Raw genomic sequence first — 25681 nt, 5'->3', positions numbered from 1 at the left:
GCCTTGCCCTTCTCTCCCATTCCCTCTGCCTTGCGATTACATTCTTAAAGCAAGCCACCGAAGTCTATTCCCTTATTTGGCCACTTCCTCCTCCTGAGGTTGACTACCAAAGTCCAGCTATCAAAAGCCCCTTTTGGTTCACTTCATTAGCATGCCCAATTAAAATTAAACCTTATCCCAACACAGGGTTTCTACCTTTACCTTTATAAACTGCCATTTTCCTATGTGCCACGTCTTTATCCAGAGGCAGTCAGTCGTTAGTTGCTCCAGGACAAATAGCCCTGCCCCTGGTCCCCTATTTCCTTCACCACTGCATCCTTAGGCTTTGTAGGAGTAAATAGATGAGTGTGAATCAGCATACAGCCCTGCTGTCTTGGCTGGCTGACATACAGCTTTGAGAAGTTTTTGCATTGTCTTCCTTCATAGGGAAGTGTACTTACCCATGGAGTAAGTACATTCTAACAGAGATCTCCCCTTTTTATCCTCTTAGGAATTATACCTACAAGGTCATTTGCTACTGTTTTCTGCCTGAGTTAGAAAACAGCCACTTTTAACTTTTCTTTCCAGCTTAATAAAGGATCTCTCTGTGAAAACAGGTGTTTGGGTGGCTTGTGCCTAATCTGAGGTCTGAGAGGGAGCCCCTGCTGTGCAAGGGTCTCCTTCAATATGCTTATAAGCTTGCCTGCCATTAATGGGCATAAATAGACACTAAAATAATTTGCTGAAGAATGAGGTCACAAGGAAAGTCAGAATAGCCTCAGAGTGGTATAGAATCAACCCTGAGATTAGGCTGCAGCAGTAAACAAGGGGAGGTTCAGGAGAGCAATCAGTGGGAAAAACTCCATGGGTAAGTACACTTCCCTATGAAGGAAGACAATGCAAAAACTTCTCAAAGCTGTATGTCAGCCAGCCAAGACAGCAGGGCTGTATGCTGATTCACACTCATCTATTTACTCCTACAAAGCCTATGATTGGCTTACAACTTAGAACAATTTAAATAAAAGTGAGTACACATCTTATTTTACTTGATTCATAAACTGGGTAAGTCTCACCTGTCATAGGGTCAAACAGCTGATTAGCTTCTAGGTCAGTGAAAGTACTGCAACAGACAGGACATTTGAAGGAAGCCCGATTGGTGGAATTTCTCTCATCTGTTTCAATCCTCCTTCTCATGTGGTCCAGTTTGTATTTTACAACATTAACAAGAGTGCGATAATTGATGAAGTAGTAGTTATGGCGTGTGGTTTTCCCATCTGCAGCAGTCTCTACCCTCATTCTGCATTTGATGAACTTGTCTCCCTTTAAGTTATTCAAAACAGATCGAAGTTGCTTCCGATCAAACTTGAGCAGCTCCAGCATGTCCTCTTCCTTTACACAGGGGTTTCGGATCAAGATGTCCAAGGCCAACACGTGCTCAATGCCGTAAAAACCCCGGATTACATACTTGGCTAACCGCTTCAATGCTGCTGGAACCTCGGTGAGGACATCTGGGTCTGCCATCTTCAACAGCAAGCTCCAACTTCAACTCTATGGATGGGGGTGGAGATTAGTAGACATAAGGACATGATAATCACTTTAATCTACAACCACCTCTTACTGGCAGCTATCATTATTCTTAAAGTGCCACAAAAACATTCAGACATTGCTTTAAAAGATTTCTAACACTTAAGTACTTAATAGAAAGCCAGGGTTTTCCTCTATAGTACACAAAAGATCACACCTAAAAAGCCTGACATAAGCCTTAAATAGTTACTTTTATGATCAACAGTGTGCTAGATTCCAAAAAAACTATTATTTCTGACAATGATATATTACATCAACTCTATTTTATTTCACAAAGAGAAACAAAAAAACCCTCTGAGAGTGTTCCCTATTCTTAATGGCATGCTCAAGAGATTCCCAGCAATTACCCTAGACTTCATTTCTTTTCAGTAAAACTTTCCTGTAAAGATTCAAGAATGTTTTACACAGGCACACTTTCAGAATGAAATCACAAAACAATAAACACATAAGTAACTGCCAAGTGGGATGACAAAATTAAGGACTGTCATAACTGAAGGAAATTAATGCTAAGACCCAAGGTGCTTTACCAACTTTGAAAGTTAAATCTGCTCATTAAGCAAACACCTTCTAGATCTTAAAAAATGGAGGGGGAGGGGAGGAAGATACCCTTTAATACCCAGTTCCTTGAAGAACAAAGCAGATCTGAGAGTATGTACCTTCTAGGCCATAGCCTACAGCTGTCCTCTCTAAGTCTCTGACATGCATGTGATAGCACTTGGGCTGTGGACCCATGTCGGAGGCTGCATTTTGGTTGCTGTAGGCACCCAATCAAAGCCTTACACAACTCAAGCCACGCTTGACTCTCAGAAGGAAAATGGGGTGCTGTGATAATGAAAATGTTAAGTGGCATCTAAGAGGACTTATTACCTAGGGTTGATTCAACGTAACTTTAATATGACCAAACTGAAACTAGTCAGCTATCCCTGGAATTTCTGTACGATATAGAAAAAATTTTAATAGACATCCTACTGAACTATTTCTATGAGCATATTGTTATTAATACCAGCTTTCAATTGAACCTTTAATTTGAACTCTTAAGTAACCAATCCTATCAGATTAATGCTTCTTTCTGTAAGAAATAATATCTGCAATACTGTACTATAAAGTCCTAAATAACCAATGTGCACACTTTTTATGGGACATATCAACAATAAAGGAAAAAGATAAAGAAAAGTTAGTTACAATATATATATTTCAAACCACAGTACTCAAAGTAGTACATGACCTACTAGGTCCAAACCTGCAGTCCTAGAGTCTTTCCGTCACCCTAGATGTTTAAGAATGTCTGGGTTCATTACCAAATCAGATTCACAGCAAAGTATCGGATACATTTTGATCTCCTTCCCAATTTTGTCTACACATCGTACTTAAAACCGTATTTTGCTGCCGGGTGTTGGTGGCACATGCCTTTAATCCCAGCACTTGAGAGGCGGAGGCAGAGGCAGGCAGATCTGTGAGTTTGAGGCCAGCCTGGTCTCCAGAGCGAGTGCCAGGATAGGCTCCAAAGCTACACAAAGAAACCCTGTCTCAAAAAAAAAAAAAAAAAAAAAAAACCAAAATCATATTTTGCCTTTTGTTTTACATGCCCAGTAGCTGACAGAATAGAACATATGGCTTCAGAAACATCCAAAGACCAATGTCAGCATGGCTTATCATTTTCTGTATCACCTTCCATTACTTTACTCTCCACTGTTCCCACCCTCACACACTCTAAGATTCAGACTATTGGTTCTCAACTCTGACTGCAAAGCAGAATCATCTAGACAGTATTTTAAGAATACTAAGTAACCAAGCCCGGCGTTGGTGGAGCACGCCTTTAATCCCAGCACTCGGGAAGCAGAGGCAGGCAGATAGATCTCTGTGAGTTCCAAGCCAGCCTGGTCCCAGGAGAGGCTCCAAAGCTACACAGAGAAACCCTATCTTGAAAAACCCCTGAACCCCACTCTCAGGAGCTTTGTTTCAGCTGATATAAGGGTCAGATTAGGAATGCCTCTAATTTTAAAATCCCTTTCGAGTACTCTAATGTGCAACTCTAAGTTCCTGCTAATAGCTCCAGTCTGTCCCATGGCTATTGGCATCCTGCAAATGAACATCCTGTATGGAGAAGTCCCTGTGCTACTTGCTGTTCAGCCTGTTTCCTTTGTCTGATACACCTCCAGGGGTCTTGAAGATCAGTGCAAAGGAGTAACATCAAGACTTTTCTAGTCAATAGTTTCAGCTTGAAAAATCCCAAGTCTATTTCTTAGTGTTGGCTCCAGAAAATCTACCACCTCCCGTTTCTTCACATATGAAATCAAAGTGCTTTCCTCACACAATTAATGTATGAATTAAATCAGATAATTAACATAAGATGCTCTGCTTCTGGGCTGATATATGATTTCAACTGAACTAAAAATGCATTCAGAACAAAATCCCCCTTCTAACTGATTCTTACGCCAGTGAGATGATGATTTGAAGTGATACCATGGTTGTATCAGGAGCTGTAGTAATAAAACCTAAACTTAAGAAAAAAGGGGAAAATTGCAAGGACAAGATAACTGAAACTTATTACAGAAACAAAATCAAAAGGACCCAACAATATACTAGGGGGGAAAAAATCCTATGTAGCTGTTTTGAGGCACTGTAAGGAGAGAAAGTACATGAGAAATAGCTAACATCCCTTTCAGAAGCATGTCTTTGATGAAATATCACGCTATTCCTTTGAAGACATACACAAGGTAGTTGAATTGATGGAAATGGAGCTCAGGGGGGGCTACCTAATTCAAAAATCCCCAATTTTAAATCCCCCTTCCTGACCAGGGCCTTTGTTCCTTCACCACTTAAGTCCCCAGTCAGGATGAATCAAGATTACTCAATCTCTAGGTCTAAGATACTTAAGCCAAGTTCTGAAACTGGAAGCCCATACAGAATGTTTTGAACATTTTTATGAATCGGTTGTCAACATTTAAAAATATAAATTTTAAACTTATAAATTTCATCGTCCCACTCCTCTTGAAAAATTGGAAGTAAGTGAAAAGTGAGCCCACATTCCTCCATTTGCTAGTTTCTATAGCAGCTGACACTTAAGAAGACAACTTCTCTGGTCTGTGGTGCCTTCTTGGTGTCATAGCTACTGGTCTTCATCTTCTTTCTCCCAACCTCACCCTACCCAGTCCAGAACTTTAGTCTAAGTGTACAAACTTTTAAGGAGCTGGGAGAAACAAAGTTGAAATCATTCTGCTTTTGCCATAGTTAGCCTCATGTCCACACACCATTTCCCTCGGCCCTCAAAGCTAAGCCAAACCTTTCTCCTGATGTCCTTAAGGCTTTGGGTAATGTTTCCTGGCCTTCCCAAATTCCCAACAGTAGCATCTAATGCTCTCCTCCACATTGCCTCAGAATCTGTACAGTTTCTACCTGCATCTCTAAGACCAGAAACGTCACCCTGTTCACCAACACTAGCATACATAGCATAAGCTACTCAAGTACTTAAACTCTCAAAACATCTTCTGGACACGTGCTCTTGTAGCACATCCATCCTGCCAGCTTCCACAGAATTAATTCACTTGTTCCACACCTCCTGCATCCACAATAATGACAACTATAAGTCATCCTTTTCCTTTTAAACTTGTAACGGCTTTAAGCAAGGAGTTACAAAATTAAATGTGTGATTTTTTTTTTTAAATAAAGACTACACTGGATGAAGAGTGGAGGGTAAAAGAACAAAGTAGGTGCAGGACGCCCAGACTATTTCAAAGTACCATTTCCTGAGTTCTGGGAGAACGTGGATTCTACACCGCCTCTATACTTTTTCTGTCACTGTATTTCACGAACTCTCCGTCCCTTCGTACTGGAAGGGGCCCACGACGGAGGAAGCTCCGGGTCCCAGGTGCCCTCCACCAGCTGTGCCCAGGAGTGTCCAGACCCCGAGCCCCCACAGTCCCTCGGACGCGCCCAGGGGGCTCCGGGACCACGGCCGGCCCCGCTGAGCCCAACCTACCCGAGGCCGCACATGGGCCGCTCCCGGGTAAGGGTTTTTTGGAAGACTAAGAAGAGGACCAAGGCAGGAGAGTGGTCGAGGAGAGGGGGGGGGGGTACAGAAGGCGGGGGGGGGGTACAGAAGGCGGGGGCGGACAGGAGAAACCATAAAATACCACGCCAGGTCAGAAACCGGGAACAAGGATCAGGGAATAAGGTTTACCCAAGCGGATGCTCGAACACTCCCACTACAGACAGCCGCCCTCAGCACATCAACTACCGGCTTCAGCCAGCCCACGCCACTGGCGACACAAGGACAAACGCCTAATTCCTGCGACCAGTTTGGAAACCACCCGTTAATCCGCACGGCGAAGCTTTCAATCAAACCAATCGTGCCCTGGCCGACCAATGAGGTAGTAGGCCCTGCCCTCAAACCCTTCCCTGATTGGCTGAGAATCCAGGAACGGGCGTTAACCTCAAGGAAGTCGTGGCAAGATGGCGTCCCTGGATCGGGTGAAGGTTCTGGTGTTGGGAGACTCAGGTGAGCGGCTTAACCCACGTCTGGAACTTCCGACACGCTCGAGCTACCCGATACCCCGCATTCTTCGCTGTTTAACCCCCAGCTTCCTAGCGTTTGGGTTCGTGGCCCAAGTAGTTTCCAAGACCTTAAAACTACACTTCCCAGAGGACTTTGCTCCTTTTGACGACGTGGTGGCGTGGCGGGAGGTGGGGGGCGCGCAGCCCCGGGCTTTCTCTGCCTTTGGTTTTCTTTACCTTGGTCTCCCAGGCGACCCCCGACGAGAGTATATTGTCAATTCCTGTATTGCTCTTGTTAGGCAGACAGAAGTTGGTAACACCGCGCCTTCAGGAAACTTTGTTCATTAAGTCTAATATACACTAAGAATACACTGACACATATCAGCGTCTTTAATTCTCAAATCAGTCTTTTAACAACATTCTACAGATGATAAAAGTGAGGCGAACTGGTGGGAACCCAGAGTCGTAAGCTGTAGCTCCCAATGTGATATTAGATGGTAGTCATGATTTCCTTCTTATTGTTCTCATCTATTAGGCTTTGAGACCTAGGAAATAAATTTGATAAGGGCCACACTCTGAAGCCGCTTAATGCTAAGCACAGTTTAATTTAGTGTCAAAATCTTTTTATACCTTGAACATTTTATAATTACTATCGAACTCCTTATTTCCCTCTTCTGCCTCGTCCTTCTCATTCCCATTTCCAACTCTCAAGAACTTGGATGTAACCCAGCCATGCATTTTATAGATGCGCTTTTCTGGAAATGACCTTTTGTGCTCTAAACAGACATTTGCTGGATGCTTGGTAAAGAGGACCTATATGCCAAGTAGCCGACCTATTAAATTATAAGACTGAAATCAGTCTTAGCCAACCCCCATTTGACATTTCACCTTTTTATAATTTTTAAAATTTGTTTTTTGCTTTTGTTTTTTTTTTGTTGTTGTTGTTGTTGTTTTATTTTTCAAAACAGGGTTTCTCTGTGGCTTTGGAGGCTGTCCTGGAACTAGCTCTTGTAGATCAGGCTGGTCTCAAACTCACAGAGATCCGCCTGCCTCCTCCTCCCGAGTGCTGGGATTAAAGGTGTGCACCACCACCGCCCGGCCTAAAATTTGTTTATTTTTGAGATTATAATGAATTAGAATGTTTCTTCCCACCCTTTCTTTCCTCTAAACCTTTACATTTACCCCTCCCTCTTTTCTTCAAATTCATCGCCTCTTTTTTCATTAATTGATATTGAGTGCTTATCTATACTTGTATATACATATATATTCCTAAGTGTAGCCTGCTAAGTCCAAATAATGCTACTTGTTTATATGTTTTCAGGACTGATTGTTTGGCACTGGACAGCTAGTATATCCTTCCCTGGGTAGGACCCCACCTGTCCCATACCCAGTTTTATTTAGTTGTCTGTAGTTTTTGGCATAGGGTGAGGCCTGGTGGGTTATTTTTCCCTGTCCACTGTGGTGTGTTCACTGGTGCCATCCTTGTTCAGTTCATGTTTGGGCAGTCATATTGGTGAGACTTCATGGGTGTAGCTTCTGATATTACTAGGAGACACCTCTCAGAGCAAACTCCCTGGTCCTCTGGTACTTAACAGTCTTTCCACCCCTTCTTCTGTAATGTTCCCGCAACAGGATTATGGTGAGAGTGTTTTGTAGCCATTAGGACCAGCTCCATAGCTCTGCATTTTGATTGGTTGTGACTTTCTATAGTGGTTTCTGTATATTGCAACGTGAAGTTTCATTGCTGAGGGGTGAGGACTACATTTATCTGTGGGTGAAAGGACATCTGTTTATAGATTGGTATTAAGTTTCAAAGTTCTTACAGAAATGAGCCGGGCGTTGATGGCACACGCCTTTAATCCCAGCACTCAGGAGGCAGAGGCAGGTGGATCTCTGTGAGTTCAAGGCCAGCCTGGTCTCCAGAGCAAGTGCCAGGATAGGCTCCAAAGCTACACAGAGAAACCCTGTCTCGAAAAACCAAAAAAAAAAAAAAAAAGAATAGTTAGCACTTGCTATTCCCTAGAATGTCATCTCTTCTCGTTGCTGAGAGCTTCGTTTCCTTTTGGCTAACACACCCCATGCATTTCCTTCATGGAGAGCTAAATAAACTACACATATCAACATGCATAGATGCTTATTCTGATGCAGTTAAGCCAACTTTGGGCTCAAAGCATGTATCAACTGATAACTAAAGCCTTAGGTACACCTCTAACATAAACCTGTATGTAAACCCAGAAATCAACAATGTACTCTAAAGACTATAGATGACAGGCACGATGAAGTGAGTATAATGCAAAAAATAATTTTGAGTGCCCTCAAATCTTAAAGTCTATATGTAGAGAATATAATAGGAACCTGAGAAAATGGTTGTTTCAATGACATGAGATGTTTAATTTCTTTTAATATGCAAAGAGGTCCTATAGGGCTGGGATGTTTCTCCACAGTAGAGCACTTGCCGAACATGTGCATGAACTTGTATTCAATACTCAGTATTCAATATTCAACTCACAGTATGACACAAAAGGTCATACAAGTTAAGTTAATAACACTAAAACCCGTTATCAGTTAAATGGGCAGATTGCATCAGTAGAAAATTCAAAAGAATGGGAAAAATTGATTTGCAAACATGATCCTAATGTATATCATTGTGGATTTTTAATTACTTTCCACATAGCTGAGTACTGAACCCAAGTCTCGTCTGCAAAAGCAACAAATGCTCTTAATGGCTGAACCATCTCTCCAGCCCTTCCATCTTGTGTTGTTGTTGGGGGCATTTACATGTTTGAGATATGGTCTCACTATACAGCCCCGGCTAGCATAGAACCAGGCTGGCCTCAAACTCAGAGGTTAACCTATGTCTGTCCCCTACCTTCTTTTTAAGGTGAAGTCGCCCCTTGGCCTGGAGCTCCTAAGCTAAGGCCGTCAGGCTAGGCAACATCCAGGGATTGTCTGTCTCTGCCTCCTCAGCACCAGCATTACAAGCATGCACCTCCGTGCCTGGTGTTGTGTGTCAGTTTTGTGGATGCAACCCCAGTTCTCATGCTTATAGAGCAAGCACTGAGCCTCAGCCAGTTTTTACTGTTATTAAATACACTGTGTATATGATCACAACAACAACATGTTCATAGAAACCCCCATATGGTTGGCAATCATGGTCTAAGGTGATTTTTCCTTTTTATACTTTCTCGGTTGTTGGAAATACAGCTTTCATAATAAAAAGTAAACATGGGTTGTAGGCGCATATGTAATATTGCACACAGAGAGATTTCCTGAATTTTTGATACAATTCACAATTCATAGCCAGTTAAATGAACGAATGACTCCAAACCAGGATGTAAATAGATGGTTCATCCCTTTCCTCTCCTCTTAGATCTTCAAGAAGTGCCCTTTAGTATTAGTGACGAGATTGCCTGAGCACAAGAGATCTAGAAAGAGATAAAGTACTGGGGCAGAGTAGAAGGCCATGATGAAGAAAAGAGAGTAGGATTGTTATTACCAGCCAGAGGATAAGTCTGGGGCAAAGTGGTTAGCTGCTTTCTAAAAACCTATGTGTGAGAACTAAACTCCTTTGAGTATGGAATGATGACATCATGAGGCCTGTCACTGACAGAATTCAAACAATTTTGTGAGATGTTCCTGGCTTACAGGCAGTGGTACAAATGTCCCATTTAGGGCTACATATTCCGCTGACTAGAGACCATGTATCTTCCACAGGTGTTGGGAAATCTTCTCTCGTCCATCTTCTATGCCACAATCAAGTGCTGGGAAATCCATCATGGACTGTGGGCTGCTCGGTGGATATCAGAGTATGTGTTCTTGTCTTAGTTTTTCATTAGTTATAGTATCTATTTATTTATTTATTTATTTATTTATTTGGTTTGGTTTTTCAAGACATGTTTTCTCTGTGTAGCTTTGGAGCCTGTCCTGGAACTCACTTTGTAGACAAGACTGACTTTGAACTCACAGAGATCCACCTGCCTCTGCCTCCGAATGGCCTTCAAATCACATGATTAAATTACAGAAATTAATTGAAATAAGTGATAATAATAACTGAGATTGATTTAGCTCCTACTATGCATCAAGACTTTACTGTCATTCCTTATTTAATCTTAAGTCATGAGAAAGTAAAAAAAAACAACCAAATTCCTTTAACTCATGAAGCTAAATCAACACATGAACCCAAGTGTCTGATTGTACAGGCTTTTATTTTCATCACTATATTTTGAGAATTCAATTAATATCCTCCATGACTAATTCTGCCTAAGCCTGTAGCTCTAAGGCTCCAAACTTGTGCCCAGAAGTGCAGTGTAAAGGCAAAAGCTTCCAGGGAGTTATATGGATTGTCTGTTCTCTGTCACATTAGGTATTCAGTGCAGTATCCCCTAAATTAAGTGTCAGTGCCTAGTTCCAGGCAAGTCTGTCGTCTGTTGATGAGTCTTCTTACCATTGAATCAAAGACAAATATGGGGCCTGGTTAGAACAGCTCAGTAGGTCTAGGTCCATCAAGGCTAAGGACTGACCTGAATTCAGTTTCCACCAACTCACATGGTAGGAGAGAACTGACTCCAGCAAGTTGTTCTCTGACTTCCACATGTACACCCTGTCATAATAAAAAGTAAACATGGATTGTAGGCAGCCTACCCACAGCCCCTGATAGGAGTCTCTCATCTGTGGACAGTTAGTTCTTTTAGCTGCCTCCTCCCCTGACTGAGGGGCTTGTCCAGGGTTCACATTTCAAGATGGTGATGGCAATTTATTCCTTATCACTCACCCACACATACTTTTAACCTTAAAAGCTGGAAAATGAGTCCACCATTCCTGGATTCCCACTAACACCCGGGCACTAGCCTTTAAGCTGTGTCTGAGGTCTGTGTCATCTCCCTCATCTTTAATTTTAAAGTTTTCCTTCATTTCCAGCAACTGTGAATATCCCTTCCTTTCTCTTTCTCAGTCACTAGTTTATGTTCTCTTTCTTTCCCTCTCTCCTTTCTCCCCCTCAAAATACTTTATAGCATTTCTTTTGAGTTTGGAGTAGAAAAGGACTATAATCATTTTACATATATGTTCTTATATTCTTAGCTATGTAAGGAAACCAGGGTCTGGGTAACAAATTCAATAGCAATTTTATCTAGGTTTGGGAGACCCAGTAACATATTCTGGACAAAATGTCCTTTAGACTTTTCTAACTCCCTTCCTAAGAACAATCATAACACATTTAAAAAAAAGAACTTGGGCCCTGGATCAATTGCCTTTTCTACTTAAAGAGTTACCTTAAACTAATCAATATACCTCTGGAGACCTAGTTATATCATTTATAAGAGAGAAGAAAATTACATAGTTCCTGACTTTTGCACAATCTGCCTCTCCTTTTATCCTTGGCCCACCCTTCATTTCTGTCCCCACTCGTGGACAACTAGGCTCATGTTATCACCTTTTGTCCTGTGCATTTTTCCCTCTGTCTTATTAAAGTGGCTAAAATCCAATACATTTTAGAATACGTGTACCTGTAATGATTATCTTTGTTTCATTCCTAATCCCAGGGGAAGTATAGCACATAAAGTACAGTGTTTGTATAGGAATTATATTTGTGTGTGGTATTGGGGATTTGACCTGGAGCTTTGTGCACACCAAACAAGCACTTTACCACTGAGCCATATCCCCAGCCCAGATATAGAATTTTCTGTACATATATATTACTTTAAAAGTTCCCTATACTAGTTTATTGGTGGGAGTTTGTATCCTGAATGGTTATTGAATTCTATTCATTCTATCTTCATAATGATCATTATTTCCCTGCTTTAGTCTATTTGTTTATTTTTGAACACTAAACACATCTTGACATCCTGAACTAAATCCAAACCACTACCACCACCCACGTGCCTTTACCTTTATTTTTGTTTGTACAAGTGTTTTACCTGTATATTATAGGTATGTACCACATGTTTGCAGTGTCCTTGGAGGCCAGAAGAGGGTGTGGGATCCTCTGTAACTGGAGTTACAGACTGCTGTCAGCTGCTGGGTGGGTGCTGAGAACCAAACCCAGGTCCTCTGGAAAAGCACCCGATGAGCCCCTAACCCCTGAGCCATCTCCCTAGCCCTACCGCCCCCCAAAAGCTTGTCTTGACATGTTAGCCTAGATCAGTTTTCTGATATCTAGACTCAGTTATGTAGTATGTTTTTCAGATATTTACACCATTAATGAGACATATTAGCCTATTTACTTTTTTTTCCAATTTCATTGTGGGGTTCTGATACTGTGCTGACCTGTTCTTCTGAAGAACTTTGTAAGATTGTTGCTAATTATCCTTTGAATTTACAAGTGAAACTAACTATGATTTTCTATGTGGGAAGTTTGTAAGTTCAGTAAAGAAAACAAGAAAACAATTGTATTTCTTCCCTTGTCAATTTTTGGAGTTTTGTGTTTGAAAAAGAATTTGTTCATATCCAGCAAATTGAAAACATTGTTTCTCTGTCTTAGTTTCTTTCAGTAAGACAATTGAATAATATAATCATTACTGAAAATCCTGTAGATTGTTTTCTATTTTTTTATATTCTGGTATGAGTAGTTTATAGCTTGTATTTTTTAGATGTATATTTATTTATGGGAGGCACATGTAGCACGGCACCCATGTGGGGATCAGAGGAACACTTGCAGGAGTGTCTTCTTCTTCTTCTACCATATGCGTCAGGAATAGAATTCAGGCTGTTGGGGTTGGAGGCAAGCCCCTTACTCAGTGAATCATGTTGCCAGCCTGGTGCTCTTTCCTTGATCACTTTTGCCAATGGTCTAGCAAAGATATGTTTCTGCTTTGTTACTTTTCTATATGTTTTGGGTTTGGGGGGATGGGGTAGGGGGTATATGTGCACATGTGTGCAGGTGCAGCCCAATGTGGGAACCTGTGGAAGCCGGAAGTTAACCTTGCGTGTCGTTCCTTGGGAACCACACATCTTTTCTTTTGAGGCAGGGTCTCATTGGACTGGAGGTCACCGAGGGGGCCAGACTGTACGGCCAGCAAATCCCAGGAATCCACCATCTCTGCCTTTCCAACTTTGGGGTTATAAGTGCATGCTACCATACCCAGTTTTTGTTGTTGTTTTTTTTTTTAAACATGGGTGCTGTGGAGTGGGACTCAGGCCCTCATGCTTGCCCATCAAGGACTTCACCAGATAAACAATCTCCCCATCCCTATGTTTGTTTTGAATTTCACTGTGGTGTCCATATCTCTGGGTTTAATTTGCTCTTTTTTTAAGCTCCTTGAAATGAGTAGTTGCTTCATTGATTTCTTTCAGGCTTCTCACAGAGCGCTGAGGCACGGAAATTTCTGTCTAAACACAGCTTTAGCTGCCTCGTTATCATTCAGTTCAAAACACTGTCTAATTTCCATTGTAATTTCTCCTCTGGCTCATTTGTTATTTGAAATGTGCTTCTTAATTTCCAAACATTTGACAGTGTTGATGATCTTACAATTACTGGTTTCTAGCTTATTTTCACTGTGCTCAGAGAATATATACTATATAATTTCATCCTTTAAAATTGACTGAGATTTGCTTCATGTCTTGTTTTATGGTCAATTTTGTTAAATAATTGTTAAGTATTTCATATCTAAGTCAGAAAGAATACATTTATACATATTTTGTCATTGCTGTATATAGTATTCTGTCTATTAGGTCAAGCTTGTTAAATATTTTGTTTAATTATCTCTACTGGATTGTCTTCTTATCTATTTGATCACTTATAAGGAGTAAATGTTATAACCTTTCACTATATATGTAAATTTGTCATTGTCTTCTTCCTCCTCTTCCTTCTCCTCCTCCTCGTTTAATTTGCCTCTTTTGAGATTTTATCCAGGTTTAAGATTGTTTAAATTGCTTGATAGATTTCCCAGGATTAAATTCAGGTTTTCAGGCTTGTACAGCCAGCACTTTTATCCACTGAGCAGTTTACTGGCCCCTAGATTTAACATTTTATCACTGTAATATGCCCCTTTTCTGTCTGCCAATGTATTGTGCCTTGAAGTTTATCTTCTCTGATCCTGAAATAGTTTAAACTAATTATTTTTAGTATTTCTGTAGTGTATCTTATTTCCATCTTCCACTTAATTGGTTGCATACCACGTCTTTGTGGTGTGTCTCCTGTTAAGTAGGACATAGACGTTTATTTTAATGGTCAGTCTGATAGATTTTTTCCTTTAATTTGGATTATGGATTTTGCTCCAAATATTCTAATTTAGAGATATACATGGTACCCAGGAATCTGCATTTTAAGAAACATCTAAGTGATTAAGTAGAGATAAATGGGATGCTGAATCTGTTTTCCAGATGAATGTAGAAGTCATCAGTGTCTAGTCTGTATGCTCACAGAAAACTGCTAGGGATACACAGTCAGAACAGAGAGAAGGGAGTATTCACGATGGTCCAGGCTCCAAACACTAGTTTCTTAAGTAATGATAAAGTAATTGAAGGGAGTGTGAGGATAAGCAAGGCATTTCATAGTTTTCAACCCAAAACCAAGAGTGTTGAAGGTTAAACAGCATCTGAAAGTTGTGTCTTTAAGATAGAGGTAGTTATTGTTAATATAGAAAAGTGAGGCTAAGATGTAACAGGATTTTGTGATCATAGGGTAAGACTCCATAGGGAAAGTAGAAATTCTTGGGAGAAGGAAATGATTGAGGTCAAATGGTAAGTAGTTTGAGAACAAGAATGCCAGAGTTCCAACAAAGCCCCTCCCCTGTGTGTGTGTGTTCAATGAGGAAAACAAGTATATGAATGTCCTGAGTGTAACTGGCAGCAAGGATTCCACAACAGACATTGTTTCTGCAGGGTCCTCTGTGTGAAAGGAGGCTTGATCATTTCTGCAGTTAATGTTTTTGTGTAAGTCTTAGAGAGAATGTCAGCCAAACTAGCAAATTCTCAGAGAGCTGACTTCGTGGAATAACAGGAATTCCGTGAGAACATCTCTGCTTTGGGGGTTACCAAGTTAAGAGTTTCCTTGAAGTCCTGCTGGACGATAGGGTTTGTTGTTGTTGTATTCATTACTCCATGTTAAGAACTCTGGATAGCATGAAACTGCCCAAAAGGAAACTGAAATAGAAGCTGGAGGAGGAGGAAAGGGGTCCCAAGAACAGGGTAAACCACCACAACATATATGCAGAGGACCTATCCCTGGGAAGCCTGCTCGTTTCTGAAGGGAAACTGAGGAGCAGTAGACTGGGGAAAAGGGGAGATGAGGGGTGACTGGGAGGGATGGAGGGAGGGAAGGCAGCCATCAGGATGTATTGTATGAGAGAAGAGTAAATATAAAAGAAAAGGGGGGGTGCTATAGTAGACAGAACTCGTGTAATGGTGTGACTGGTCTCACTGGAACCAGTGTGGTGCTAGGTGCTTCCCTTAAAGCCAGTCTGACCTGAATTATGTTGTTGAAGAATAAGGCATGTGGGGCTTTTGAAAGGGGCCTAGCTTGTATTACTGCTCGTTGTTGATCTCTGCCTTCCTTCATGTGTTTCTTGAGTATTGACATATGTAAAAGACATTTTGAAAGTATAATCTAAAGTTGTCATAGAAATGTAAATCACTATTATAATAAAATGAGCAGTAGTTCCCTGTAGAAAAATGATTCAAGTGTATAAAGGCCTTATAAATGTCTTAGAACAGTGATTCTTGAAGCAGCTTTTAGAGTACAATCACAGTGTCTGTGTTACCGAGCCTGCAAGAGGGGACTCTCTAGGACTAAAGTAGATTCCTGAATACCCCTCTTCAGAACTCTTGGACACAGTTGCCCCATTTAACTCACTTTAGATATGTTAAGAGGCAACTAAAAATAAGAGATGACAAAGGTGATAATGTCATCATTTCAAGTGTTGCATCAAGTTAATGAATTTACCCCATAATTATAACTGATTGTATGGACCCATCTCTCCTGTGCAGACCCCAAAACTGAATTAATTGAGTAGGGAGTTTTGTTATGTGGCATTCTTCATTCACTCCTGGTTCTGACTTTATTACCTCGAATCTAATGGACTGATAAGTGCATGGCTATACCTAGTAATGACAACAAGATGTTTAGAGCTTAATCTTTTCACAGATTATAAATAAGGAAATTGATTTGTCATTTCTAGTTCCCTTTAATGGGGTTTTAACTCTCTAACTTGTACATTGCATGCAATCAATACTTATTGAATTTCTCTTTGGGTAACGAAACAATGTGCAGGCACTGGGGAAAAATAAAAAGGCATAGTTTTTATCCTCACAAGGGATATGAAGTGGATTTACTTGGAGGGATAAGGTTTCTATAGAGTAGTCTTTAAAGTAACAATAATAATGATAGCTAACATTTCTTTAGTGCTTGCTTTGGTTAGGAACCCATGCACATAGTAGTTCATTGATTTCCCACACCAAGTCTGTGAGGTGGGTATTGTTGGTCCCATGTTCAGCACAGGAAACAATTGAGGTACAGAGGCATTGTGGGATTTGTGAAGGCCATGTTGCTAGCAAATGACAGAATTGGAATTCAAGTCCAGACAGCCTGCTCCAGAAAGAAGCCTGTGGTTCTTAATCACAACTTTACTGCCTCTTATTCTAGAACAATCTAGGGAAATAAGTACTCAGATGAAGCTCAACGTGGCAACAACTAGCTTCATGTGGCAACAAATTTGAATTTACTAAAATTTAAAAATTAGTTCAGCAGTTGAATGAGCCATATCTGGATGGTTTGGTAAGTTACATGCTGCTGGCCACTGGTTCTGGACATGCCCATCACTGAAGACGGTGCCACAGAACAGCACTAATGAACAAGGTGATAGCAGTCTGAGAGAAAGTGAGCAATGTGTGGAAGGAAGATGCTAATGATTGGGTGGTCCAAGTTACTGGGTAGACAGACTTAACCCCCCTCCCAAAGGTGTCTATCATAGGTAAGAGAGAAGGAAATTACCAGAAATTCAGTTGTAAACTTGGTAAAGGGTACCTCTAGGAGCGATCTAGCTGAAGTTGACCAGAAAGCATTTGATAATGAGATGCTAAAGTTTGAGGTAATTCCAAATTGCAATTGTGTAGTCATCCTAAATCATGACAACCAATGAATTCAAAGAAGAAATAAAAGAAAACCTTGGGTTGCATTTAAAGAGTTCCTAAAAGAGGGGCCATTGAAAAATTAATGGGAGTAGAATATAGCTAAAAGGATGGACTGGCAAACATGGGCAGTCCTGAAGGGAGCAGCATTGGACTTCACTATAAAATGCCTGCGATACAAGGTGGAAAGACAAAACAAACATTGGGAAGGTAGCATTAACCTTTGAACGTGTGATTACATATTAGCGGCAGAAACCAAAAGGAATGACCGGGCAGCCGGTCTTTCATGAAGGTTAGATGTGAAAGAAAGGGAAGGATGGGTAGAGGACGGGGAAGATCTTTAGATAGAGGAAATGAGCTTGACTGAAGGCAAGTGAGAAGTTCCTAGAACAAAAACAGTAGCCTCTATCCCATTAATTCAAATGTCCAGGACACCCATTGCATCTTTTAGTTGCTCTGTTTGTCCTGCTTCTCTTCTTCTGTCAACACTCTCCTAAGAACTCCTATTGTTCCTTTCTTCCTAGCAGTAATTCTATAGGCACAGTTACTAAATTGAACTTGTTAATGTCTGTTCTTTCTTGATGCGTATCATTTTCTTTATTAAATGTATTTCCCTTCAAAAGTTACACTGAAGCACTCAAATGAAATGAACCCATGTGTAATTGGGATTTGTTTAGTAGACATGTGAGAGGGGCGTGGTACTGAGGAGTGTTGCTCATTGTTGGTGATTCCCATACAGCCCTGCTTCCTGTTGAGAAAGCCCAACCGATTACCATAAACCCTTGAATGTCTCTAAGTATCAGATCCTTGGTGACTTGATTTAAATAATTTTTTTTTAAGAAAGCTTTTTACAGTTAGGCATTACTCTACCTGTCCTGTTAGACTCTTAATGTAACAGCAGGTTCCACTTAATTGTCAAGAGCCATGCTTAGTACAGTGTTAACTTTCTTATAACCTACAGTTTTAAGTTCTTAAGACTCACTGCATATGGATTCTTTTACTTGAGTATTGATTAAGCAAATTGGGAAGAAAGAAAGACACCTCTTCTAATTCTAGAAGGATATTTGAAAAACTGGTTTGGGAAGGTATTTTGTGGTAGAGGAGAGTATAGATGAGTCATGAGAGTGGCTTAGTATACACAAAGTGGTCTGGCTACCAGGCTAGTACATTACAAGGCTAAGAAGGCATGATCTGTAGGAGTCGTATTACAAAGATATAGGTGTTTATCCTGTCTCAGAAGCTTCAGGGACAGTCCAAGAATCTATAGTTCTTATTCCAATTTATTTCATCTGATAACTATACCTAAGAAAAACAGATATTTAGTAAGCAAACTAAACATAATAAAACCTTGAAGGATAACATGACATAAGTATATTAATTTAGCAAACTTGTTCTAGGTATAGCACTATTTTCTAGAAATTCAAAGATGAACAGGACACGACCCTTGCTCTCTCAAACTCCCAGTGTGAGAGAAGAGATAGTGGGTGTTCAGTGAGACAGTGCAGTGAGATGACAGCTTGTAGAGAAAGTTATAGAAACACGGAAGAAGAGAACCTAACTTGCCCTGGCTTGGGTTGTGAGGGGGAAGGAAAGTTCAGGAGGGGCTTGTGGAGGTGGCTAAGCTTTTTCATACCAGATTACATGCTCCCTATTTAAATAGTTTCACTTAGAATCTTTCTAAAATATATCAGCTGTTTCCACACTTTCTTAACCTTCTTTTGTTTTGATGATTGGGCATAGCTGTGTGTTATCAGTTATTTATGTCATATAGCAAAATAGTGGTTTTTGTTGCAATATATAACATTAATTTCCATTTTCTGAAACAGTGTCCAATGTCTATAACTTTGCTGTCATCATTTCCTATCTTGTTGTCTTTGTCAGTTCCTTATCTTCTTAATGCCAGCGTGACTATCTATAGAGTACCACATGTACTCAAATGCTTTCCTGACCAAAGGACTTAGAACTAAACAAATGAATACTGCAAAACGCAAAGCATCCTGTTGAGTATAACATGTGAAGTCTTGTGGATTTTTATGACATCTTTTAAACAACTAAGTTGCCTTTTTTGTCATCATTATTTTAAAGCCAGTAGGTGCTTTGCAGATGCATCTCTTTCATCAGAGGCTCGGTGATACCAGGGCTGATTCACGGCAAAGCTGTAAGCCTAATAGCAGAATAGTTCAAATCTGTAAAATCAGCAGTTCTCCAGTAGAGAGTTACAGCAGAATCGTTTAGAGACTTATATGCCTAGGCCTCACTCCCCAAAGAACCCGATTCTGCTACCTTAGCATGTATATTTTTCTTTTTTTAGAAGGGAGGGAAAGAATACTGAGATATGGAGAGTCAGAGTCCCACAGTATAGCCAAGGGCAACTTCAAATGCATAATCCTCCAGCCTCTACCTCTCAAGTGCTGAGATTACAGATGTACAACCCACCTGGCTCTATATATTAAATTTTAAGTTCCTTTGACAAGTCTGATGTCTACTACCCTTGAATCATCATGCATCTGATTATTGTATATCCAAATTTTAAATCATGAGGAATCCCTTGAAATTTATTGTGACTGAGAAAGCATAAGGTTGAGATGATCTCACTTAGATTTTAAAATTATTCCTTCTAACTACTTTGTGAAAAACAAATTGGTGGAGGAATGCTTCTAGTAGGGAAACTGGCTAAGAGACCATATTAGTTAATTAGTTCAGGCAAAGTAGACAGAGACATCTCCCTAAATGATGATAGTTCAGGTGGTGATCAAAGGGACAGAATTTGCTGACAGAACAATTGTGTAGTGGGGAAAGAGTCCAAATTTACTCCTAAGGTTTTGACTCAATTTGTTGGAAAGATATCTCAACAAAAAGATTGCCTTTTGCTAAGACTGTAAAAATTGATAGAGGAATAGGTTTGAAAAGAAGACAAGGTTATCCTGTTTTGTTTTTTGGTTTTTGGTTTTTTTTTTGTTTTTTGTTTTTTGATAGATTAACTCTGAAGTAGCTATTAGACATTCCTAGCCTGGTTAATGTAGTAGTCTAAAATTCCCAAGATTTACATAATTTTGATTCATCAGCATACATAAAATCCTAAGAGTAGATGAAATTGCCCAAGAGCAGGAATTGACAGAGAAGAAATAGAATAGGGCGCTACAGCAACAGAAGTGAGAGAAGTAAGGAGAACCTAAGTGACCCTGAAAAAGACCAGTCAGTGAGATGGGAGGAACCCACAGATAGCGATGTCACAGACACTAAGTGAAAACAGATTGCAAAGCACAGGGGGTGACTAAATGGTGGAATGAGATGGAAACTCACTAGACCACTGGCATTAGCAGTTGTGGAGATAATTGGTGATCTTTATTTTTTTTTTCCCCAAGACAGGGTTTTTCATGTGTAGCTTTGTAGACCAGGCTGGCCTCGAACTCACAGAGATCCACCTGCCTCTGCCTCCTGAGTGCTGGGATTAAAAGCGTGCACCACCACGGACCGGCTAGTAATTGGTAATCTTGATCAGAAATAGTTTAATAGATCATGTGAAGGCCATATAAAAAGAGAAGTTCTAAAGAGAATGTGATTTTAGGGGCTCTGATGCCCTCTTTTAACGTCTGGGTACCAGGCATGTACATGGTACACACACATACATGGAGGCAAAACACTTGGGCACATAAAAACTAAATATTTGAGAAAGGCAATGTGAGGGCCAATAAGATTGCACAGCATGTAAAGAGCTTGCTGCCAAGCCTGATGACCTGAGTTTGATCTCTGGAACCCACTCTGTAAAAGTAGAGAACTGACTTATACAAATTGTTCTCTAACCACCACACATGCATCATGCTATGTGCCTCCCAAACAATAAAATTATATTCATATATATGAAAAAGTATAGCATCTTTTCATCATAATCTACACCATGAAATCTCAACAATATAAACAAGACCTACATAAAGACACTACCAGTTGACATTCCAATGTGGATGGAGGAAATGTCACAAAGTCCCCACCCCTGGATGAAGAGCTACAGGTAATCAATGGCTGTTAAGAAAGGGAGAATCCCTGGTAGGACAGCCAACCCCAAGTGGTCAACCCTAAACATATCTACATACAGAATCGCTAACTAGACTCACACCTACCCGTGCATACACACTCAATAGTAACTGAAGTCGTGAATCTGAAAAAGGAGTTGTGGGGTTGGAGGGCAGACAAAATAGTAACTGGAGAAAAGGAGAGGGAAGGATGGAGATGTTGTAAATAGAGTTCTCGTGTATTAAATTTTCAAAAAAGGAAAAGAAAACTTTTACATTTAAAAAAGTGAGGAAAAATAGAGCTGAAAATAGGTAACTTTTTGGAGGCCTTTTCTATGAAAATGAACAGAGAAACCACACAGTAGCTGAAAGAAGATGAGGCATATTTATATGTTGTTGAGAATTATCCAGCAGAGAAGGAAATGCCATGCTAGAGAGCAGGAAGAATGGTGTGACTGCATCTTTGCATGATGAAATGGGATGGGATTTACTGAACAGAGGATTCAGACTTAGCCTTAGGGGCACAGACAGCCTAAGGTAGTAGCAAGCAGAAAGTAATCCTGTGGGCATACATTCAAGGAGGGAGAAAGGGCAGGTAGAAGAAGTTCTTCTTTCATTATTACTCTAGCCTAGGAAACCACATTATCTCTTTTTGAGCCTAGAGAAAAGATACTGGAAATTTCAAAAAGACACAAAGAAAGTGTAAAAATTATCATCAGGGAAAGGAAAGGAGACCGCAGAATTGATGGGAGCATGACTCCAAGGGCACAATTGAATTAGAAAAGAACTCAGTCTGCTAGGATGTAGTTTTCTGAGCTGCACATTCAGAAAGCTGAATTCAGGGACAGAATAGAGGAAGAAGAGGCTGTTGCCAAGATTGGGGTTTTGTCAGATGAATGTGGCTAAGAAAGATAGAAAGTGACATAGAGTGGAAAAATGGGTCATGGGACTTGTGCTTAGTGAGGAAGGAGCTACAGCTTTGAAAATAAGAAGGGAATTGTCCAAAGATGTTTGCATCAAATATAGGGTCAAAGGGGTGAAAGATTAGAGTTGGAATAGCCAGGAGTAAGCATGGAAGCTAAGAGGGGGTGGTAATCAGAGGGCGGGTGCTGAGAGGAATGGCATTGCTTTAAACTGAACAAGGGTGCTCACCAATTTGTTTGGTGGCTTTAATGATTATTTTTACTAATCCATTAGGTTCATGACTACAAAGAAGGAACCCCAGAAGAGAAGACCTACTATATAGAATTATGGGATGTTGGAGGCTCTGTGGGCAGTGCCAGCAGTGTGAAAAGCACAAGAGCAGTGTTCTACAACTCTGTAAATGGTAAGTGCTTTCCATTTCTGCCATATTTTAATGGTCTACAACTATTGATTATCTGAAATGAAGTGCCATGCTGGGCTTATCTTAACTGTGAGAAAGCTGATGTGCTTAAACTCTGGATTTAAATTTGTATTTCACAGTCTAACTTGTTAGCCTCTGGTATCTAGCTGGGGCATTGTTGCCTTGCTATAAAGTTACTCCATTTTTATTTTTTTATGTGTATGTGTGTAATGTATATAATATATTCATTTTAGAAGCTCAACAGTAGTAGTTTTCCATATATCTTTTATAAAAGGTCTTTAGTGATATTTATCCCTCTCCAAACTGCTCCCTCAACCCTGCTTCTCCACCCCAACCCAAGTTTAAACCTTCCTGTTCCATTCTTCCCTTTCAACCTTTAATGCCAGTTCATTCTATCTCATCTCCCTTTAAACCCCCGCCCCATCACCCTTAGTAATTCCCCGGCCTCTGTAGGTATTCCAGATGAACGGTATCTGAAAGTAAGTACACTTTCTTTCTTCCTACTCTGATGGCCCAGGCTACTTACTGATCTCAGTAGAAAGCCTATGCAGTGTCTCTCTAGCCCCCTTAAGTTAGAATAAATTCTCATCAGACCTCAGTGTGACTCCTCTATCAGTTGGCCCTAACACTTCAGCCTAAATGAAAAAAGTCTGTGTTCTTAACCACTGAGCCATCTCTGCAGCCCACATTCATACTTTACTGTGTCTTCTTACTCTCTTCTAGTGGCCTGTTTCTTCTTCTAATTGAAATAACATTGGGCATATTCACAGTGGTGTGGCTGTAGACTCTTAGTCCTTTTTTTCTCTTCTTTTAGAAACAATCTTATTTTACATATCAATCCCTAATTCCCTCGCCCTCCCATCTTCCCATGCCCCCCATTGACCCCCCAACCCACCCTTGACCCACTCCCCAAGGATAGTGAGGCCTTCCACAGGGGTTCGTCAAAGTCTGTCACATCATTTGGGAGAGGGCCTAAGGCCCTCCTCCATGTATCTGGGCTTCAATCGTATCCCTCCATAGGGAATGGGCTCCCAAAGTCCATTTGTGCACTATGGATAAATACTGGCTCCACTGTTAGAGGTCCCATAGACTGCCCAGGCTTCCTAGCTGGCAACTCTTATTCTCTTACCTAAATCAGTTCATTCTCCCTCCCTCCTTGTCTTCCATTTTCCTTCCCCCTCCCCGCATTTGCCTTTTAAGGCAGGGTCTTGCTGTGTTGTCGTGGCTGGCCCCAAACTCAAGTTCTCCTGCCTCAGTTTACCAAGTGCAGGATTATAGGCATGTGTCACTACAGTGGGCCAACCAAATCTCCTAAAGTAGCAAGCTTACATAGCTAGCAATGAATTCGAAGAACAACAAAATTAAACTCTTGAGTTGATGAGATTCAGAAGATCTACAGTACAAGATTTTGTTTGTTAAAGAATAACAACTGAGGGGTTGGAGAGATGGCTCAGCAGTAAAGAACACTGACTTCTCTGGGAGAAGACCCAGCTTTGATTCCCAGCACCCACCTGTCAGCTCACAGCTGTTGTCTCGGCTCCAGGAAATCCACTGCTCTCTTCTACTCCACAGGACCTGCACACATGTGTGTATGCACGGACAGACAGACATACACATAGATAGAAATAAAAATTTAAGAAGATTAGCCATTCAACTGAAAGTGGCACATAACTGTATCTCATATCTGAGAGGAAGAAACAGGAGTATGAAGAATTCCAGGCCAGGCTGGGCTACACAGTTAGCCAAGTCAGTATCCTCTATGTAGTAAGACCCTGGTTTTGTTTGGTTTTATTTTTATTTAAGGAAAAATAGCAGTTATAAAAATTAAAGTGCTATTTTAGTATATTTTATCAGTGCAGAGACAGTATAATTTTTGAATGAGTATGATCTGTTAATAAATAATGTTCTTCATTGGTGAAGTGCTTCTGTAAGTAGTTCCAAGCATGAAGTTGGCACTTGGGCTGCTGGATGAGAGTATCAAAAGGTATTCTGAATATTTTATGACATTCTGTTAGTCTTTCGGAAAGGAAAAGAAAACACTCTTTAAAGTATATTAGTAGCTGGGCAGTGGTGATTCACACCTTTAGTCCCAGCACTTGGGAGGCAGAGGCAGGCTGATCTCTGTGAGTTCGAAGCCAGCCTGGTCTACAAAAGCTAGTTCCAAGACAGCCTCCAAAACTACACAGGGAAACCCTGTCTCAAAAAATCAAAAAAATAAAAAAAGTATATTAGGTAAAGCTTTATAGTGAGTTACTTGAAAATGTTTATAAAGGACATTTTGAAATACTTTTCTGAATTTGTTAGTCATACTTGAATACTAGGTCTCTAAGCCATCTAAGATTTGTACTTACTAAGCTTGTCCTTGTTGATTATAAGGTAAGAGGCACTGATGAATACTGACATTTTACCTGTTTATTTTAGGTATTATTTTAGTACATGACTTAACAAATAAGAAGTCATCTCAAAACTTATATCGATGGTCATTGGAAGTTCTCAACAGAGATTTGGTTCCAACTGGAGTCCTGGTGACAAATGGGTAAGCCTGGAAATACTTTACAATTGGTTTTAAATGTGATTGCAATCCTGAGAATTCACTTTACAAAATAAAACTTTGTAAGATGTGTGATTGGTTCTCTATTTTAGCCTATACATGGTCTTTCCATTATCTGAATGGCATCTTTCATGGCAGTGGTTTATTTTGATGAAATCTAATTAAGTTTTTCTACTCTGGATTTTGCTCATATCTAAGAACTGTTTGCTTAATCTCAGATCACACAAATTTTCTTCTCTGTGTTCTTTCTATAAGTTTTATAATTTTGGGTTTATATTAGATTTATGATCTGCTCTAATTTCACATAATATGTGTAATTTGGTCTTATCAGAATGTCACTTGTTCCATCATCAGTTGTTAAAGAGTATCCAATCTCCATTGAGTCGCCTTCATTCCTTTGACAAAGTCGGTTGACCATATTTGTACAGGTCAACTTCTGTACTCTGTGCTGTTGATCTACGGGTCTACTCCCTTTGAATCCATGAGCCTATGTAAATATTTCCTCCTTAGAGTCCTGACGCTGTAGCTCAGTAGAGCCATTCCCTAGCATGCATGAGGCCCGAGTTTCAATCCTTAGCACCACTTTAAAGGATAAAACAGCAACATCAAAAGCCCTATTATGTCTTTTAAGTATATTTCTTGGATCTTAAATCT

General features: G+C 40.4%; 2 protein-coding genes across 2 annotated transcripts in view; one reads left to right on the top strand and one right to left on the bottom strand.

Moving 5' to 3' along the window:
• Gtf2e1 (general transcription factor IIE subunit 1) overlaps positions 1-5893 on the bottom strand; it is a 30530-nt gene extending 24637 nt beyond the window's left edge. Inside the window, exons 1-2 of the mRNA XM_027412708.2 lie at positions 5744-5893; positions 1053-1527 (exon numbers count right to left, since the gene is read on the bottom strand). Of these exons, the coding sequence (XP_027268509.1) occupies positions 1053-1500 (448 nt within the window). The 5' untranslated portion in view covers positions 1501-1527; positions 5744-5893. The remainder of the gene's footprint in view (positions 1-1052; positions 1528-5743) is intronic.
• A 53-nt stretch (positions 5894-5946) lies between these two features.
• Positions 5947-25681, top strand: part of Rabl3 (RAB, member of RAS oncogene family like 3) — a 31859-nt gene continuing 12124 nt past the window's right edge. Inside the window, exons 1-4 of the mRNA XM_027412709.2 lie at positions 5947-6061; positions 9772-9863; positions 22329-22458; positions 24898-25012. Coding sequence (XP_027268510.1) covers positions 6016-6061; positions 9772-9863; positions 22329-22458; positions 24898-25012 — 383 coding nt within the window. The 5' untranslated portion in view covers positions 5947-6015. The remainder of the gene's footprint in view (positions 6062-9771; positions 9864-22328; positions 22459-24897; positions 25013-25681) is intronic.

This window comes from Cricetulus griseus, chromosome 4 (assembly GCF_003668045.3).
Source record: "Cricetulus griseus strain 17A/GY chromosome 4, alternate assembly CriGri-PICRH-1.0, whole genome shotgun sequence".
NCBI lineage: Eukaryota > Metazoa > Chordata > Mammalia > Rodentia > Cricetidae > Cricetulus > Cricetulus griseus.
The sequence above is the reverse complement of the archived record's forward strand: the minus strand, read 5'-3'. Positions and strand labels throughout refer to the sequence as shown.